General features: G+C 53.2%; 1 protein-coding gene across 2 annotated transcripts in view; it reads right to left on the bottom strand.

The window, feature by feature from the left end:
- Positions 1–1877: 1877 nt before the first annotated feature.
- Positions 1878–17314, bottom strand: part of Slc30a3 (solute carrier family 30 member 3) — a 20649-nt gene continuing 5212 nt past the window's right edge. Inside the window, exons 2-9 of one of the 2 annotated variants that reach the window (XM_028782820.1) lie at positions 10138–10206; positions 5773–5954; positions 5260–5406; positions 5025–5178; positions 4300–4498; positions 3967–4072; positions 3620–3754; positions 1878–2696 (exon numbers count right to left, since the gene is read on the bottom strand). In XM_028782820.1, the coding sequence (XP_028638653.1) occupies positions 2548–2696; positions 3620–3754; positions 3967–4072; positions 4300–4498; positions 5025–5178; positions 5260–5406; positions 5773–5902 (1020 nt within the window). In that variant the 5' untranslated portion in view covers positions 5903–5954; positions 10138–10206 and the 3' untranslated portion in view covers positions 1878–2547. Of the gene's footprint in view, positions 2697–3619; positions 3755–3966; positions 4073–4299; positions 4499–5024; positions 5179–5259; positions 5407–5772; positions 5955–8960; positions 9227–10137; positions 10207–17314 lie in introns of those variants that run through there. The other variant, XM_028782819.1, reaches the window with a different exon arrangement.

Below are 17314 nucleotides of genomic sequence, written 5' to 3'. Positions count from 1 at the left end.
TTCCTGTCTCTGTTTCCTGGGTTTTACCCCAAAGCTAATGATCTTTTTGTGCATCCCCTCCACATACCGGGCATGCTCACACCCATGGTGTCACCACTGGGTAAGCTGAAATCCAGGCAGGCAGTGACCAGAATTTGCAGAGCTGGCCCCAGAGCCCCAGGTCTGGAAGCAGCAGTATGCTGGGACAGGGCCAGTACTTCAAGGGTCTAAAGTAGGCCAGAGGGGCTAGCCTGTGTTCCTGCCCCATCGCCCAGGTCATAGGCAGGTGACCTCAGTGAATCTTGTAGGGTACAGACTGGTAGCTAGTCTGGGAGCATCATGGTCTCTTTGTGTCCTGAGTACTCAGCTCCCTCCCCTGACCCGGGCATCTTGGTGGCAGCAGATTAAAGCTGTTCACAGGGTGACCGTCCCCATGTCCTCCCTGCTCACCACTCCTCTCCATTCCCCCACTCGTCCCCACCCCCAAACTGTCACTTGGGGCCTGTAGTCAATGAGACGGAAAATGAGAAAGTGTCAGGAGCTAGCAAAGCATGGAGAGCAGCTGGGGCAGCCCCTGCAGCCTGCCTGAGTGGGTGGGCCCCAGCCCTCCACCCCCAGCTCCAAACCAGCCATTGCTGCCATCCGCTAAGTGCCCAGCCTGGCCAGGCTCCCAGCTGGATGTCAGCAAGGGAGCCTACTGTCGACATGTCCAAAAGCCTCGTCTTGAAAATGTCATGAAATCCGTGTGCTGCTGGGGGAAACGTGTCTAGGATGCACGGTGGTAGGTAATCGAAGCTGCTGACAGCATGAATCCTATGATGGGAGCCCACTTACATTATATAGATATTAGTATGCACACAGGAAGGGGGGCTGGGCAGCACTTACTTCTGAGAGTAAGTATAGAAAACACTGACTTCTCCTTCGTTGAACCTCAACAAAGAATATATTGCTTCCCCCGCCCCCCCGAGACAGGGTTTCTCTTAGCCCTGGCAGTCCTAGAACTCACTCTGCAGACCAGGCTGGCCTCGAACTCAGAAATCCGCCTGCCTCTGCCTCCCAAGTGCTGGGATTAAAGGCGTGCGCCACCACCGCCCGGCGATATATTGCTTTTATGATTAAAAAATAATCAGTTTTTATCATGGGATAACATATTCCCACTATGGGGAGGAAGGCTCACAGAAATGTGAATGGGCCAATGACTATGACCAGGACCTGGCCTTTGGGCTGGAACTCGATCAACCCAGGGAGGAAGGTCCAGCTACCTCCTGCTGCTCCAAAGCATGGGCCTAAAGCCAAAGCCTAGCGAGTTTGCTTTCTTAAGGACTAGCAGGATATAGTAGCTCAAGACTATAATCCCAGCTCTTGGGAAGCAGAGGCAGGAAGATTGAGAGCTCAAGGTTAGCTGCAAGAGTGAAAGCCAGAGAGAGAGAAAGAGAGAAGGGGGAGGGGGTTGTAAGAATCTGATAAGTATATGGTTTTAAGACAGGAAAATAAATGTTTAAAAAGAAAAAAAACCTGATATTCATTTAACAGCTCACACCCAAACAAAGGTCCCACAGCAGCCCTGTAGTCTAGCCCCTTTCCCCAAGAGGGTGTAGGTAACTACCAACAGGAAAGTATCCTGGCCTGCTGGGGGGTTGAAGTGGGAATGGCTCCAGGATCCCCCCACCACTCCCCCGCTCTGCTCACACAGGGACTTCTCTGAGTCAAAACCCAGGGCTAGAAAAGCTGGGGATGACTGGTGGCTTTCAGCCCTGTCTGAATCTCTCTGTGGACTGGGACAGAAGAAAAGTGGCAAGTACCAGGAGGGCTGTGGGGTCACTGAGGAAAAGTGGTAAGTGCCAGGAGGGCTGTGGGGTCACTATGGATTCCACCTCTGAGGAGTCAGACTACAGAAATACAGTTAGATCCAAGTTTATTGGTGGAGCTGCAGTGGAGTCCTCCCTCTCCCTTGGGGAAAGCTGAGGACACAGCACCGACACAGGGATGGACAGACAGATCCCATACGGACACACAGGTGGAGCAGACTCACAGACCAGCACAGCCACACAGGCACAGGAACACACAGGCCACAGCACCAAAGAACACACATACACAACAGACAAAACCACAGGACTAGGCACACAAACAAAGTGCAGGCGTTGGGGCCCCTGCATAGACAGAGCAAGGATCACGTGGGGAGGGGGCCCCTGATGACCTCCCCAGGCATAGGCACACGAACAGCACACAGACAGGCAGATGTCCCCAGCTAGCCAGCCAGCCTGCCACAGGGACACAAGAATCATACAGAAGGACAAGCATGATTCTCCATGTGGAGCACGGATCGGGGGGCTTCCACATGCCCCAAACCCCTGAATTGCTTACAGCTATTCAATTTGATCCTCCTCCCTCCCCCCCACTGCCTTCATACACACTTTGGTCTTTCTTGGCCACCGGGGCAGGGGCTAGGGCATTGGCAGGTGGAAGATGGAGAGCTTTAGAAAGGTCCCTTCTGTGATCTGGGAGGCAGATGCTGAGTGCCCAGGCACAAGCCTGGGCCTGGCAGTGGGGTGAGGGTGGGGCTGCGGCTCAGGCTTGGGAGGGCTCCTGGCAGCGCGGACACTGGGCCATCTCAGGCTTGTATCGTTCCACCTGCAGGGTGCAGCTGGAGAATCCAAACCGAGAATAGAGCCGGGATGAGGCTTCAGCCAGGACAGCTTCAGGGTCAGCCGTGGAGTCTGTGGGAGGGCGATAAGAGGCGACTCAGTCCCCAGAGAGTCCAGCCCAGCCAAGGGCTGTGATAAGGAGAGTGAAGGAGCCCCAGCACAGAAAAACCCCCAAAGGCCTGAATAAGGCTCCTGATTTTCCTTCTGTGTTATATGAACAGCAGAAAATTGTACAGAAAACGTGAGACTCACTCCAATGGGCCATGCTAACACTCGGTTGTGCCCCAGCACCTCTTCCTGTCTGCCTCTGAGCATCAATAGATGGCTAGATACCTCAGCAGCCCGCCACTGTCCTCCCAGGACAAGCCGGATGTTAAGTATTCTGCCCCACTGTCCCTCTCGAGTTAGCATCCAACATCCCACAAGTTATGATATTTTTGGCATCCAAATTGCATGCCTCTGATTGCTTCTTGCATCTGGGAGAAACTCAAAAACCCTTTGTCAGCTCATGAGTCACTGTATATGTATTTTAATAGTTGAATCATAATGTAGATATAATTTATATTCAGCTTTTTTTTCCTCAAGCATTATACCACAATATTTCCCCTAGTTGCCATATAGGCTTCATAATCACCACTTTAAATAGCAGTGTGATAGCCTACCGAGCAGAGCTGCCAGTCACCCAGCTGGCCTGAGGTAAGGGTGAGGTGTTAAGGTACTGGGTTCCCCATGCTGCTTCAGAGGCCTGGATGGCCAGGCCTTCTTGTCTTCAGAATGTGGGTGTGCACATGCAAGAGGGGGGCAGTGGCAAAATATGTTATAAGTGTAATCCCAGCAACTCAGGACACTGAGGCACGAGGATCTCAGAGGCTGCCTGGATACAGTGAGACTCAGACTCAACCAACCAACCAACACCTCAGGATTCCAGGCTGTCCAGCTGTGGAGGCAGAGGGGCTGGTTCTGAGAAGGGGCTGGCTGGGTTAATGCTCACTCACCAATAGCCAGGTGTGCAGAGGCAACATGGTACGTAAGCGTCAGGGCCCACAGGTGCAGATCATGGGTCGCTCGGACTCCCGGCACTGACAGCAAGGTGTCCCTTACAGGCTCAAATTCCACACTTCGAGGGGCGCCTGCAAGCAACACCGCCATGTTCCCGCCACGGGCTGCCTTGTTCAGGAACAGCTCCACCGCACTCCACTTCCCTCAGTCCCTTTCTTCCCCACCCCGTTAACCTGGGGCTTCTTTCTGGCAAGACCCCAAGAATCAGCCTTCTCCCAGTGTTTTGGAGAAGGGGTGGGAGCTGAGGGAGACCCAGGAAGGGAAGCATCAGTGCTGAATTCACCTTCCATGAGGACGAGGAGAACATCACGAAGTGTGGGAGCTGTGGACCCGAGGGCGCAGATAGAGAAGAGGAAGGTGCTGATGGGATCGGCCACCTTGTACTGAGGCTGGAGAGACAGAGAAGCAGTGACCTCAGAGGAGGCTCTAGGGCCATCTTTGCAAACAACCTGAAGGCACCCTGAGAATCTTGCAGAGGGGAAAGGAGACACACCCCAAAGCTGGGAGAGGCTCTGGAAAGCTAGCAGGTGAAGTGGATGAGGGAGGCAGCGGGTACCAGGAGGAGAAGAGGGGATGCAGACAGGGAGGGAGGCTGAGGCAGCTTCCATCACAGTACCTTGAAGTAGATGAGGATAGAGGCAGCCAGGACCCCAAGGCTCTGAAGGAGATCTCCCAGCACGTGCACAAAGGCAGCCCGGACACTGGTGTTTCCCAGGGACAGCGGGTATCCATGCCCCTCCTCCAGGGGTGCATACTCTGTACCCCTAGATCCATGGCTGTGGGGGGCTCCGGTCTGGTGCAGTACAAAGGCCATTCTGAAGAAGACAGGTGGTTCAGGCAGATGGCCTGTTCTTGGCCCCACTCACCGCCCCATACAGTACCCACCTCCACCTCTTTCCCATCCCAGAAAGAAAACAGCATTACCTGACAGAGAAGAGTTATGCTGTCAGGGACAAAAGATACTGGACACGGGGCCAGAGGTGGGGATGCATGCACTGGCCCTGTTATTTAAACCGTCACTTGGCCCCTGGCAGTATCTTTTACATTAGCAAGAACTAGGTGGAAAACTAGCACTCGTGGATTGAAAGACTTAAATAAGACCATACTAGTAAAAGTGCCCGCGTAAGGCTAGCATCCAGGAGACCCTCAACAGATATCTCCTGGCTGAACTGTCTCTCTCCCTCTTTTCAAGCACACCTAATGAAGACAACAGAGCGCACACATGCGCACGTACACACACATACACACACACACACACACACACACACGAGCTCTGCCATCCTGGTAGACAACCCTCTCACCCTGGACCCCACACGGTGCCCTCTCCACACTGGGACGTACAGCAGATTGGCACAGACAGCAATGCTGGCCGTCAGCAGCATGGCACCCGCCTCGATGTGGTAGTCGCTATGAAGCAGGCGGAGGAAGGCCAGGTACAGGAGGATGCCAGTGACTATCCAGAGGGAGACCACAGAGGCCAAAGCTCCCAGAGTCTCTGCAGAAGAGACAAGCTATCAGGTCACGGCCCTATGGCACTGGCAGTGCTGGAGGGGCACCAAACCATGCAAAGGCTTACCTGAGCGGTGCCAGCCAAAGGTCATGGTGCGGGTGGCTGGCCGGGTGGAGAGCCAGAGGGAAAAGAGGCTGCCCATCATGCTGCCTATGTCTGCCAGCAAGTGGGCGGCGTCAGTCATGATGGCCAAGCTGTGCGCTAAATACCCACCTGCAAGGGGCAAATGTATAGCCAGATTCTAGGAAACGGGCAGTACGAGCACAGAGGTATGAAAAAGAAAGAGGGGACACCAGCAAGAGACTGGGTTCTCTCGTGTGGTAAGAATACAGGTATTGTTTCTAGTCTTTCCATAGCAATAGATCTGACTTTCATAACGTTATTAAGGGCTAGTTCACACAAGGCCTTGGCCCACACCCCACATGCTCGCTCACTGGAATCCCCCTCAGTGTCCCACCCTTCCAACCCTTCTCTGCCTTTCTCTTCCTTGCTTCTCCACCCAGGAAACCAGGGACTCTTGGTGGAGGGTGGCTGAGGAAGTACAGAACGTGGGACTTGGAGGGGTGTCCCCCAACTTACCAACCACCTCCCCAGCCATGAAGATGAAGCACACAGCGCAGGCGGCATACAGCTGCCTCCGGGCCTGCACCCTCTCTGGAGAGAGGCCTGACTGAGGCATGGGGTCCTTGTGGCAGTGGTGGAAGGCCATCCCCTCAAGCTTGGGCTCCTCAGGCAGAGGCTCTGAGGGCTCTGTGAAAAGACTGAGGCAGGCAACATGTTCACCCTGGAGCCTGACCTGGTCACTCACAGTGCCTGCCTCAGCAGATGGGCCCATCTCTGCCCCTGCACTAGACCCATTATGCCCAAAGCTTTGTGGGCATGTGGGGCTCTCTAATGAACAGCCAGACCCAGCCTCTCTCTCCTGTCACACACAAGGCCACAGCATTCCGTATCTACAAAGGCTCTTACAGCAGTGTGGTCTAATGTTTAACAAGTGAAGGTGAAATGTGAGGCTGGGGTAGGGGGCACACAGCTGGCAGGTGGGGGAGCTGAGACACTGACCAAATGTCTATGTGAGAGGCAGCTCAGGAATGCAAAATGAGCGAACACACTTCCTGGATGATGAGGATTCTTAGTGAGCGGAACGCATGTGGACTAGACACAGTGGCACACAGCAGAAGGCAGATGTTGCTCTCAGAGGAACTCCCGGCATTCTCAAGTGAATTCTAGTGGGGAGATGGCGGGAACCACAGAAGGGCCTGCAGAAATGTGGAAGACTGTGACAGAGACAGGTCCAAGTGCCAGAGAAACATGGAAGAAAGCTGAGATGAGAAGACGCTACAAGCAAATGCCTCGGGGCACCTCTCTCAGCCTCCTCCAATGCCTCAGTTCCCAGACTGTGTGCCCCTTCCTCTCAAGACAGGACAAGCAAGTGAGGTCCTTTGAAAGGAGCACTGGATTTAGAGTCCAGCCCATGTTACCTGGAGCCCAGTTGGCCTACACACCCCTTGACAACAGGGATGGGCCTTACTTAGGAATGCCACAGGCAGGGCTCAAACTGACTGAGTCTTTTCTAGCCCAGTTCTCACTCCCTGAACCATCAACCTCCCTGAACCTCTGCAAGGAAAGAACAGAACAAAGGCCCTCAGCACAGAAAGCAGGCCTGAGCTACAGGAAAAACAAGGATCCCCAAGGGAAAGGATGGCTCTAGAGTAGACAAATCCCACAGCAAATGGGAAGGGGTCCTGGGAACCATCTGGCTGAAAAGAACACTGCTGAGTGAGCTGAGGGTGGGGACATCCAGCGGTTATCAGGGATACTCTAGAGGGGGGAGGTAGGTTTACTTCTCGAATGGAAAGCCCTCTCCCAGGCTGAGAATGAGTGTGCATGATTCTGGTGCTCCCAGAAGACACAGGGAGACGACGGTGGCTTCAGAGCCCATCTCTGTTTCTTCCATGAGTTATGCCACACACTACACAAACAAGGAGCCCCGTCTGGTGAGACACAACTGTATAACGTGACTTCTACCAGGGAGAAGCTGGGACGGGGTGGGAGGGATCTGAACAAATCACTGTAGGCACAGGAGAGGGAGGGGCTAATGTAATGGGGGTGAACAGCGAAGGCATCCACGGAAGACATAAGCCCTCAGAGCGGCTCCTGACAGGTGGAATTGTGATGTCAAGGTTTGCAGCTTGCCATTTAAGCGAGTGCTGGGTGAAGGGCTGAGGCAAAGGGCTCAAAGGAAGGAAAGAACAGACCCACTGGTTGACAGAGCACAGATCTTCATGTTGAAATGACCTTGATGGTGGAGTGGGAGAAAGAGGACATAGTATAGTCTAGATGCTCTGCCAGGCACTATCATAGGAGGGTCAGGTAAACAGGCAGCACCTCAGGAAGTCCTGCAGGGTTTGGTGACTAATGGTCATATGAGGGCGGAAATGGCCGGGAGATGAGGGTGCACGAGCCGTGAAGACGGAGCATGCTGGGCAGTTTGGGGGCTGTGTCTAGTCACCTTCCTCAGGCCTGTAAGGTGCAACCCAGCCATCCATCAATGTGGCCGCCCATCAACAGGCTGCCTCCTTTTGTTCGGCATCAAGTGGGCACTAAAGGGCCTCTCTGCTGGCGTGTGGAGGTGTGACTACGTTTTGTCCAGGGCTGGCAGCTGTTTCTTTCCCTGGCCTTCTGAAATTCCCCAACAAACAAGGAAACGATACATAGCGAGGGGCAAACGGTGAGGCCTGGGGTATCCCCTGGGCAAGTAAGAGAGGTTGATGCCAAGTCAAAGGGTATGGGAATAGATGCCAGGAACACAGCTGGAGCCCCACAGCTGCCCGCCACTGCAGTCGCCTGCAGTCCTTCTGCTCCCCCATTCCCCCACCCACTCAGGTTTAAGGCCCCCTCCCAAGGCAAGAAGTGGTGACACAGACGACCACATCAGAGACAAAAGGAGAGGACTGGGGAGGGGGAATAGAAAGAATGGAAGAACAGAAGGAGGAAAAAAGCCCGAGACCCTGTCAAATTCCAGAGACAAACGGACGGTCCGCTCCTAGACAAAATGGCCAGAGGAGGTGGCCAGGGAGGGCCTGTCGCGGTCACCCTGAGATGGCAGGGCAGACGGAACCGGCGGCGAGCAGCGGGCGCGGAAGGCCCGCAGGATGCGGTGGAGGTTCTGCCGCCGCCCCCGGCCCGCTGTCCCGGCCGCTCGGCGCCTCATCTCACACCTCGCCGCCCCCGGCCCCGTCTGTGCGGAGCCGGGAATACCCCCCGCCGCCCAGCCTGCACCTGCTCCTTCCTCGCCGCCCCCTCGCTCCTCGCGGCCGCCCGCTGAGCCCGGGCGGATCCCCGGGGCCGGAGCCCACAACTGGCCGGGGCTGGATGGGGCACCCCGAGCCCGGGGTGCGGAGGGAAGGGTCCGGGGCCTAAAGCTGGGTTTCCGTTGCCGGGAGGCGAGGCGCACGGAGCAATGCGGACATCGCCGCACCTGGCCCGCTCATCCGACGGAGCGGCGGAGGCGGCACAGGGGTCAGGAGACTGAGGGCTCCGCGGCAGGGGACTTGCTTCGCCCGGCCGCGAGAACATGGGGTATCTCGGCAAAGGCGGGGAGTGGGGCTGTCTGCGGCCAGCAGATCGGCGTCGCGAAGTTGGGGGGGGGTGTCGCGGGGCGCTGGGGAGGCGGGCCGGGCCCGCGCCAAGGGAGACAACGAAATGGACCGATGGCATCAGTCTGGCGTCCCCCCGGGCTGAGGGCCAGCCCAGGTCTGTCCTACCTCTTCAATCGCAGGCCGCCGCTGGCGCTGCTGTGGTCTCGGGGACTCACTAGGCGGGTGGTCTCCGAGCCTCTGGTGGCTGGAGAAGGTTCCATGTCCCCGCTGCCCCGACCGTCTAGGCCGCACAGAGGGGTAGAGGCGGGGCAGGCCTTGCGCCAAGTCCGAGCGGCCCAAGGACCACCCGGACTCCCCGCTGGGCCACCAGTGTGGAGGGAACTGCGGCGACTGTGGCGCTGGGAGTCCGAACTGCAGAGCCCGCGGCCGCGGGAGCCCCGCCCCAAGTGGGGCGAGCTCCCCAAACCCCGCCTCCAGGCTCCACAGTCTCTATCTCCCACGCCTAAGACCCGCCTCCAGGACCCGCCCCCAAATCCAAAGCCCCATTTCCTCGCGCCAAACCGGGAGGTGTGGTGGGATGGGGTAGGGTGGGGTGGGGGTGATGGTGGGAGTGAACCACCACAGCGCCCTCTCCCCAAGTCCCGCCCACCGGTTCCCAGCCTGGCTCTTCACACCTAGGGACCCCTCTGACACCAACTTTTTGAAGGTACACTGATTGTCCTATGCATGCCAGCTTAGGGACATCGCCCCACCACCCAATCAGTTTGTGGCTCTGGCCCCCACGCGGAGGCAGAAACAGGTGCCAAATCGATCTGGAGAGAAACCGAGAGAATCTGGGGTGAGCAGTGACACATTCCCAAACAACTCTAAGGACTCCAGCCAGAAATCCCACTGTGGAGGCTCTGGAATAGGAATTCATGAGCAAAATCTGCTGCCAAGCACTGTACCGCTAATTATCATGTATTTTTATACAGGGAGCTTGGGTAACAAAAACCTTCCTGCTGGCCTTCAACCCATATATTATCCTTACTTTCCAGACGAGTAAACTAAGTCCCAGAACCATACAAGGCTACGTGACCTAGAACAAATGCCCCATCCTTTCCCCCCACCTGGGTCCGATTTGCGCGGGGCTAGCAGTTGAAGAACCTGAGTTACCACCTTCTCACAGGGAGGTTGGGGCGGCGGGAGGTGCTCTGTCACCTCTTGAGGGTCCACGGCCACTGTTTATCGAGGGACGCTGCTTGTTCGATTTGTCAGCACGTGACTCCTTCCTTACCTACTTCACTGTTAACTCAGTGCTCATTTGGGGAAAGACAGAAGCCCAGAGAAAGGACTGACTTACAGCCGTCGGTGGCCAAGGCTGGAGTCGAAACTTCAAATGCTCAATGCTCTCTACTCGCACCTGCCGCCACTGTAGGATGAAAAGGGGGGGGGGGAGAATTGGATTGTACACTTTCAGCTGTGACAGTCTGTGAAGAGGAGGGTCCGTGGGAGGAGGGGAGAGAGCAAGGACGGAAAGAACGCTTTGCGGGGGGAGGGGGGTAGTGAGCCCAGCCCAGGCAATAAACCCACCAACCGCATCCTTTGGAACACACCGAGCCTTCTGAATTTAAGGCCCTGGGATTGATTCCTGCCCTCAGCATGGCTGTTCCAAACAAGGAGATCATGTGTGCATTTCCAAAAGGCAAACAAAACAAAACAGAGAAAAGTCAAAGACACCGCGAGCACGACACACAGTGTCTGGAAGTGATGGGGTTAAGGCGGGAGAGCTTCGCGGAGGAGGTGAGGCTTAAAACGGATTAGACAAACCGGGCAGCGGGCAGGCTGTTCCGGCGGGGGAGAGTGCGGCTAGGTTCGCGCCAGGTTTGCGGGGCGGCGTGCGCAAAGGGATGGTAGTGAGCGGAGAAGCAGAGCAGAAAACCCAGTCTGCGTGTCCTAGGCGCGAGCCTACGCCCACGCGCGCCTGGGGCCACTGTCCGCTTTCCCTCTGCGCCGTTGTCTGGACCAATGGGGGCTCTCTCCTTCCAATCTCCCCAATGGTCTTGAGGGCCTCAGCTTGCGTCTCAGGAGGACAAACTGAGGAGAGCTACCAGGCAAGGTCACCTTGTTGGCCCGTGTTAGAGCCGAGGTGGAAATTATGTCTCTATTCAGCTAAGCCCCGAGCATCTTGCCCATCGCCGTCGGTTTTCTAAATTTACTGCTTGCCCTGGAGTTCCCCTAATTCCAATCGCGCTGGTGGTGGAGTGGCCGAAGAGTCATCCTGCACTTCAGCGATTGGTGTGCTAGCCTCGCCCCCAGCGGCCCAGGCGAGCTCTAGAATGGGGAACCGGCTTAGACACGCCTCGGTCGATGACGACAACAGGGAACATGACAACAATGGCTTCCTCTGGGGATTTCCCTTCCTGCGCAGCCCGTAGCGCGCGCAGAGCATCCCTGACTGCCCGGGAGGGGGCGCGGATATTGGCACGTGCCGGACCCGCCACCGGGTGGGAAGCCCGCAGGCCTGGAAGTGAAAGGAACGTCGGAGCGGATGGATGACAGCCTCACTGTGTGTCTGCTGCCGAAAGCACCGCCTCCAGAAGCCCAGAGCGCCGGCAGGGGGAAGACCAACAGTTGCCTTCGCTTGGGAAGCTAGAAAAAAAGCTTGGCAGTAAAACCCTGTTTGTGCCTGTTTTTCTGGGAGCCACCAAGAGGCCCTTACGGGAATTTTGCACAGGGTCCGTATGAATGACAGACATGGGGGAATCATGCTGCATTTGGAGACGATGTTGGAAGGCCAGCCTAAGGCTGGTGTCCCTTACCGAACTGTCAAGTTTAGTCAACACGCTTCCCACCCACCCCCTCCACTGCCATCCTAGCTGGGGATTGGTGATGGGTGAGACATGTTCCCTCTCCTAATACTTTCTAGAGAGTTCTCTTCCTTATGGTCCTTTGTTAAACCAGTGCAATATTGATTCACTGATATGTCTAGCTACCTACCCTGCTGTGTCCTCGCTAGCAGCCTTCCCTAAGGTGACTCGTTGCTTTTCTTAGTTCCCAAATGCTCCAGTGATGCAGGAAGCATTGGAGGTCCCCAGGAGGACAATTCAGAGCGAGATTCCAGAGGGCCTCTGTCAAAACAGCCTAGAAACTGCAGGGTGTCCAGGTTAGAAAGTCCATCCTGGACCAGTTCCCATCCGGAGTGGAAGTATTGAAGTCAGGATTAAAGCTGAGCTCAGGCAAAATTTGCAGTCTAAGCATGCTGTGCCCAGCAACCCACTAGTGGCTGCCACATGGTCCTCAATTAAGCCATTCCAAACAGGAGAAGTGGGCCGAGGCTGCAGCAGGGCAGAGGAGGCAGGCGCTTCGTTGTAATAAAGAGGATGACAGGAGCCCGCAATTTAAATCTCCTCTGCCCCGGGGAGCCTTCCCTGGCTCTTAACTAGGTCAGGTCTCACACCCTCCCTCCTGTATCTACTTCTTCTGCACATACACCACCCTGAACTGTAGCTGTCATTCAACAACTGCTCGATCCTTCACCTGGCTCAGGGGGGTTTCCTACGTCGATGCCTATTTTCTCTCCTTGTTGCCCCCTCATCTTCTCCACCTTCTCATGATGGGTCAGCCCGGGACTTGGGACTCACTCCTACGGAGCTATCCTGTGGCCTTATGTCTTTAAATAGGAGTAACAACAGGCAGGAGTGGCTGTGGAGGCCGGGTGCGGGTGCAGGATGGCGGCAAACCATCATTCTATTTTATGTTGGAAATTGATTTGAAAAGAATCATAGAAAATGGCATCTACAGATGTTTGTTCCCTCTAGACTCCCTACCCAGCGTCACTCTGATGTCCTCTCAAATGTCTAGCAGGGGGTGCCTTGGGTTTTATAAAGTTAAAAACTGAGCTCCCGATTGCTACCCAACCCCAAGTCTCCTCTTCCTGCCGTGCCCCAATGGCAGACCGCAACACCACCATCCCCATTTGCTCAGGCCACAGACCTTACAGCCATCCTGTCAGAGCCAACCTGTCAGCACAGCCTGCTCCCTCCTCTCCACCTGACGCCTCACCTGTCCTCCCAGGTGACCTCCTCATTGCTGCTCTTCTACCCTCATCCCAGTCAGGCAGCACAGGTGAGATTCATGTTTTCTTCCCTCCCCACACCCCCACCCGTGAAACACTCTGTGTAGTCCTGGCTATCCTTGATGTGCAGACCAGGCTGTCTTTAAACTCCGAGGTCCATCTCCTCTACCTCCCAAGTGCTGGGATTAAAGGTGTGCACCACCACCATCACGCTAGTCACTTTCTCTCTTACAGAGAATACGGGTCAAAGTCTTCTGCACGCCCACACACCCCTACACTGGCCTCATTTCCCACTCACCAGCTCCTCCCCGTCCCACAACGCTACAGTCTACCAGACAAGCCTCTGCTGCGGGATATCGGCACTTGCCCAGACTTCTAACTGTAGTGGACTATCAGGTACACTAGTGACCTATTTCCTCATCCTTTTATTTAAAAAATTGCAATATTAGGAATCAAGCCCAGAGTCCGTGCACACTAGGAAAGTCCTCTGCCACTACTGAGCTACAAACCCGGCTCTAGCCTTTTACTTACTTTTCTTAACATTTTTGCCCAACAGAAGAATGTTAGCTCCAAGCCAGATGTGATGGCACTTGTGTTACATTTACTTGTAATCTCAGCACTCAGGAGGCTGAGGCAGGGGGATTCAGAGTTTGAGGCCAGCCTGGGTTGCAGATAGAGATCCCTTTCTCGTTTTAAAATAAAGCCAAACAGAGCCAGAATGACAGCGCAGCTGGTAAAGGCACTTGACGCCAAACTTGACAGCATGAGTTCAATCCCTGGCCTCATGGCCAAAGGAGAAAACTAAACGCTGCCTGCTAGGTGTCCTCTGACCTCCACACCAACACAGTGGAGCATGCATGCAGGCACACATGCAAACATATGCACACAAAATAAATAAGCAATGTAATGTTAATGGGGGACAGGGTACCTCAAGAAACCAAAGGGGGGACGGTCTTTTAGACAGAAGTGACGGCACATGCCTTTAATCCTAGTACTCAGGAGGTCAGGAGGCAGAAGCAGATGGATCTCTATGAGTTCAAAGCCAGCCTGGGATACACAGGGAGGCTCTGTCTAAAAAAGGTGGGTGTGAATAGAGGCTCAGCAGTTAAGAGTGCTTGCTGCTTCTCTAGAGGACTGGAATTCAGTTCCCAGCACCCACATCAGGCAGCTTTCAACATCTGTAACTCCTCCATGAACACGCACCCACATAGAATATAACTGTGAATAAAAATTATAAATAAAGCGTAAAAAACAAAACAGTCCAACATGAACTCTGGAGTGTGTGGGGGGGGATGTAATTTATTTATTGTGTGTCTGTGTGTGAATAAATGTGTGTCACTGTGCATAGGTAGAGTCGGTTTTTCCATGTAGGTACCCAGAATTGAACTCAGGTCATCAGGCTTGACAGCATGTACCTCAACCCACTGAGCCACCCTGAAAAGACCCAGCACTTACCACAGATGAGCATAACAGCTCTCAATGAATGTCTGTTAAAATAGCTAGTGGGTGTCTCGGTGGGGGCTGGAGAAATGGGTGTCAGGTTAGAACACTTACTGCTCCTGCAAAAGACCAAGAGTTGGATTCCCAGCACCCATGTCAGCACCACCCATGTCACAACCACCTGTGACTCTGACTCCTGTTCCTGGGGATCTAGGCATCCTCAGGCATTCATACACCTGTACACACACACACACACACACACACACACACACACACACACACAGATCTACACAAACACATATACAATAAGACCAAAAACCTCTATTACAAAGGACTTTGGAGGACTGGCGTTGGCTTGGTGGCTAAGCACACCTGTTACCTAGGTTCGAACCCTTGTGATAGTTCACAACCATCTGCAACTCCAGATCCTGGAGATCCAGTGCCTTCTTTGACCTCCGTGGGCACCAAGCATACACATGGCTCACATACATAAATGTAGGCAAAACGCTAGCACATAAAATAAATAAATCTTTTTTAAAAATTAAAGAAATTTGTCCACTTACCAATGTACCTAAGCTTCTAGGCATATCAGCAGTACTTAGTGGATACTTCTTGAACAAGTTAATTAATGATAGAGAAAAAAATAGATATTTCATGGGGTGGGGAACATGGATTGAGAACAACACACACAGCTGAGGAACAGCTGGAATACAGTCAGAACCAGCTGGATGGCGGTGGGAGGGTTGTTAGGGAACAGGAGACACTGAGTTTGAAGAGGGTAAGTGGGTCTTGAGTTACAGAATTCATTGCCAGACTGAAGCATTGGTAGGGGAGTAAGAAGCAGAGTTCTACAGGCTGGGAGAGGGGAGCATTAAGTGTTGTAGAAAAACACCAGGGTGGGCAGAGTGGTTTCCACACCTTTGATCCCAGTATTCAGGAGACAGAAGCAGACGGATCTCTGTGAGTTCAAGGCCAGGCTGGTCTACAAAGAGAGTTCCAGAACAGCCAAGGCTACACAGAGAAATCCTGTCTTGAAAAACCAATCCAAAACAAACAAAACAAAAATAATAAAAAATAAATGAAAGAAAGAAAGGAGGAAGGAAGGAAGGAAGAAAGGAAGAAAGGAAGGCAGGCAGGCACCAGGGACAATTACCAAATCTCAAAGAAGAGTCCTTGATTTGATTTTTTTTCTTTCTTTCTAGAGTCAAGAGAAAAGCAACTTCTTTCCTTTTAAAGTCAGGAGGAGACAGGCCATTACATCGTTACAATGATAGTAACGATAATTATTACACTAAAAAAAGAATAAATACACCTGATGTGGTGGTACACCAAAATTATCCCAGTACTCGAGAGGTAGATGCAGGAGGATCAGGAGTTCAAGAATATTCTCAACTACACAGAGAGTTATAGCCTAGCCTGGGTTATATAAGACCTTGTCTCACAAAGGCAATAAACACTTTACTTATATATTATGATACATTATTACACACACACGCACACACACACACACACAATTATAAAGCACACTTGGGCCAGAGAGATGACTCAGCAGGTAAAGGCACCAGCTGTCAAGCCTGATGTCCTGAGTTCTATTTCCAAGACCTATATGATGGAACAAGAGAGTCAACTCCCACAAGCTAGCTATCCTTTGACCTCCACACATGTGCCACGGCACATGTATGTGCACACACATCCAATCAATAAACCAACCAAAATATAATAAACACATTTACAGTGTGCCAAAACCCATTCAAGTTAAGAATTCAATTAAGCCGGGCGGTGGTGGCGCACTCCTTTAATCCCAGCACTTGGGAGGCAAAGGCAGGCGGATTTCTGAGTTCGAGGCCAGCCTGGTCTACAGAGTGAGTTCCAGGACAGCCAGGGGTCTCACAGACAAACCTTGTCTCGAAAAACCCACCCCCCCCCCAAAAAAAAAGGATCCAATTAAAACAGCAACCCACAGAGGCAGAAGCCACTGTCCCCTTGATATGAAAGGGGCACTGTTGCCTCGAGTCAAGCATGCATGGCTTGGGTCACAGAGAGCAGAGACCTAAAAAGCAGCCTCTCCAACCGGAAACCCACCACCTCCTCACCTGAGATGTCTGTCCTTGGAGGATAGAGGGACAAAACTGGGTTAAAGGGTTTTCCTGTTACCTATCATAAATAGGCCTTCTTGTAGGGGACAGGGGAAGAGAGATGTCACCTGACATTACCCACGAGAGAACATGAATACCATTCACAGTTGTGTCTGTCTCTAGAGGTGTAGTTTTTTTTTTTTTTTTTTTTTTTGGTGTGTGTGTGTGTGTGTGTGTGTGCGCGCGCACGCGCGCGCGCGCACTCGTGCAGGTGGTCACTGAGGCCACAAGAGGGTGTCAGATTCCATGGAGCTGGAGTTACAAGTGATCATGAATCTCCCTGGGAGAGCAGAAAGCACACGTAACCACTGAGACATCTCTCACACCCCAAGACAGAGGGTTTATAATTGGAATATGTGATTGGTTGTCCATTTGACTACAATTAGAATCCACTAAAACCCAACGTTTCATTTTTAGTTTTTAGTTTGCTCTTAACCGCTGAGCTCTCAGCCGGGAAATTGCTCATGACTGAATCATTTGAAGTGGGAAAGACCCCCTAAATCTGGATCTTTTTGAGATTGGAAGATCCACTTTAAACCTAGACCAGACCTTCTGGTGGCAGCCTATACAAAGGGCATGGGGGAAGGAAGTCTTTGCTCCTCCTGCTTGCCCTTACTCTCTGGAAAGTTCATCCCTACACTGGCATTAGAGCCTACTTCTTTGAAATTCTGATATCTACTGAAGACCAGCTGAGATAACCAGCCTCGTTGACTAAACAGCTACTGGATTCTTATACATTCAGTCTTGAGACAGCCATTTTTAGAACAGTCATGAAGTAGAATAAGGTGGAAAAGACCAATTATTAGATTCTGATTTATTAGTGGTTTACTTAAAGCTCTGTTTGGACTGCCCACTTACTTTTTCTTTTCTTTTCTTTCTTTCTTTTT

The sequence above is a fragment of the Grammomys surdaster genome, unplaced genomic scaffold (assembly GCF_004785775.1).
Source record: "Grammomys surdaster isolate TR1022 unplaced genomic scaffold, NIH_TR_1.0 885, whole genome shotgun sequence".
Taxonomy (NCBI): domain Eukaryota; kingdom Metazoa; phylum Chordata; class Mammalia; order Rodentia; family Muridae; genus Grammomys; species Grammomys surdaster.
This window is presented reverse-complemented; position numbering and strand designations above follow the sequence as displayed.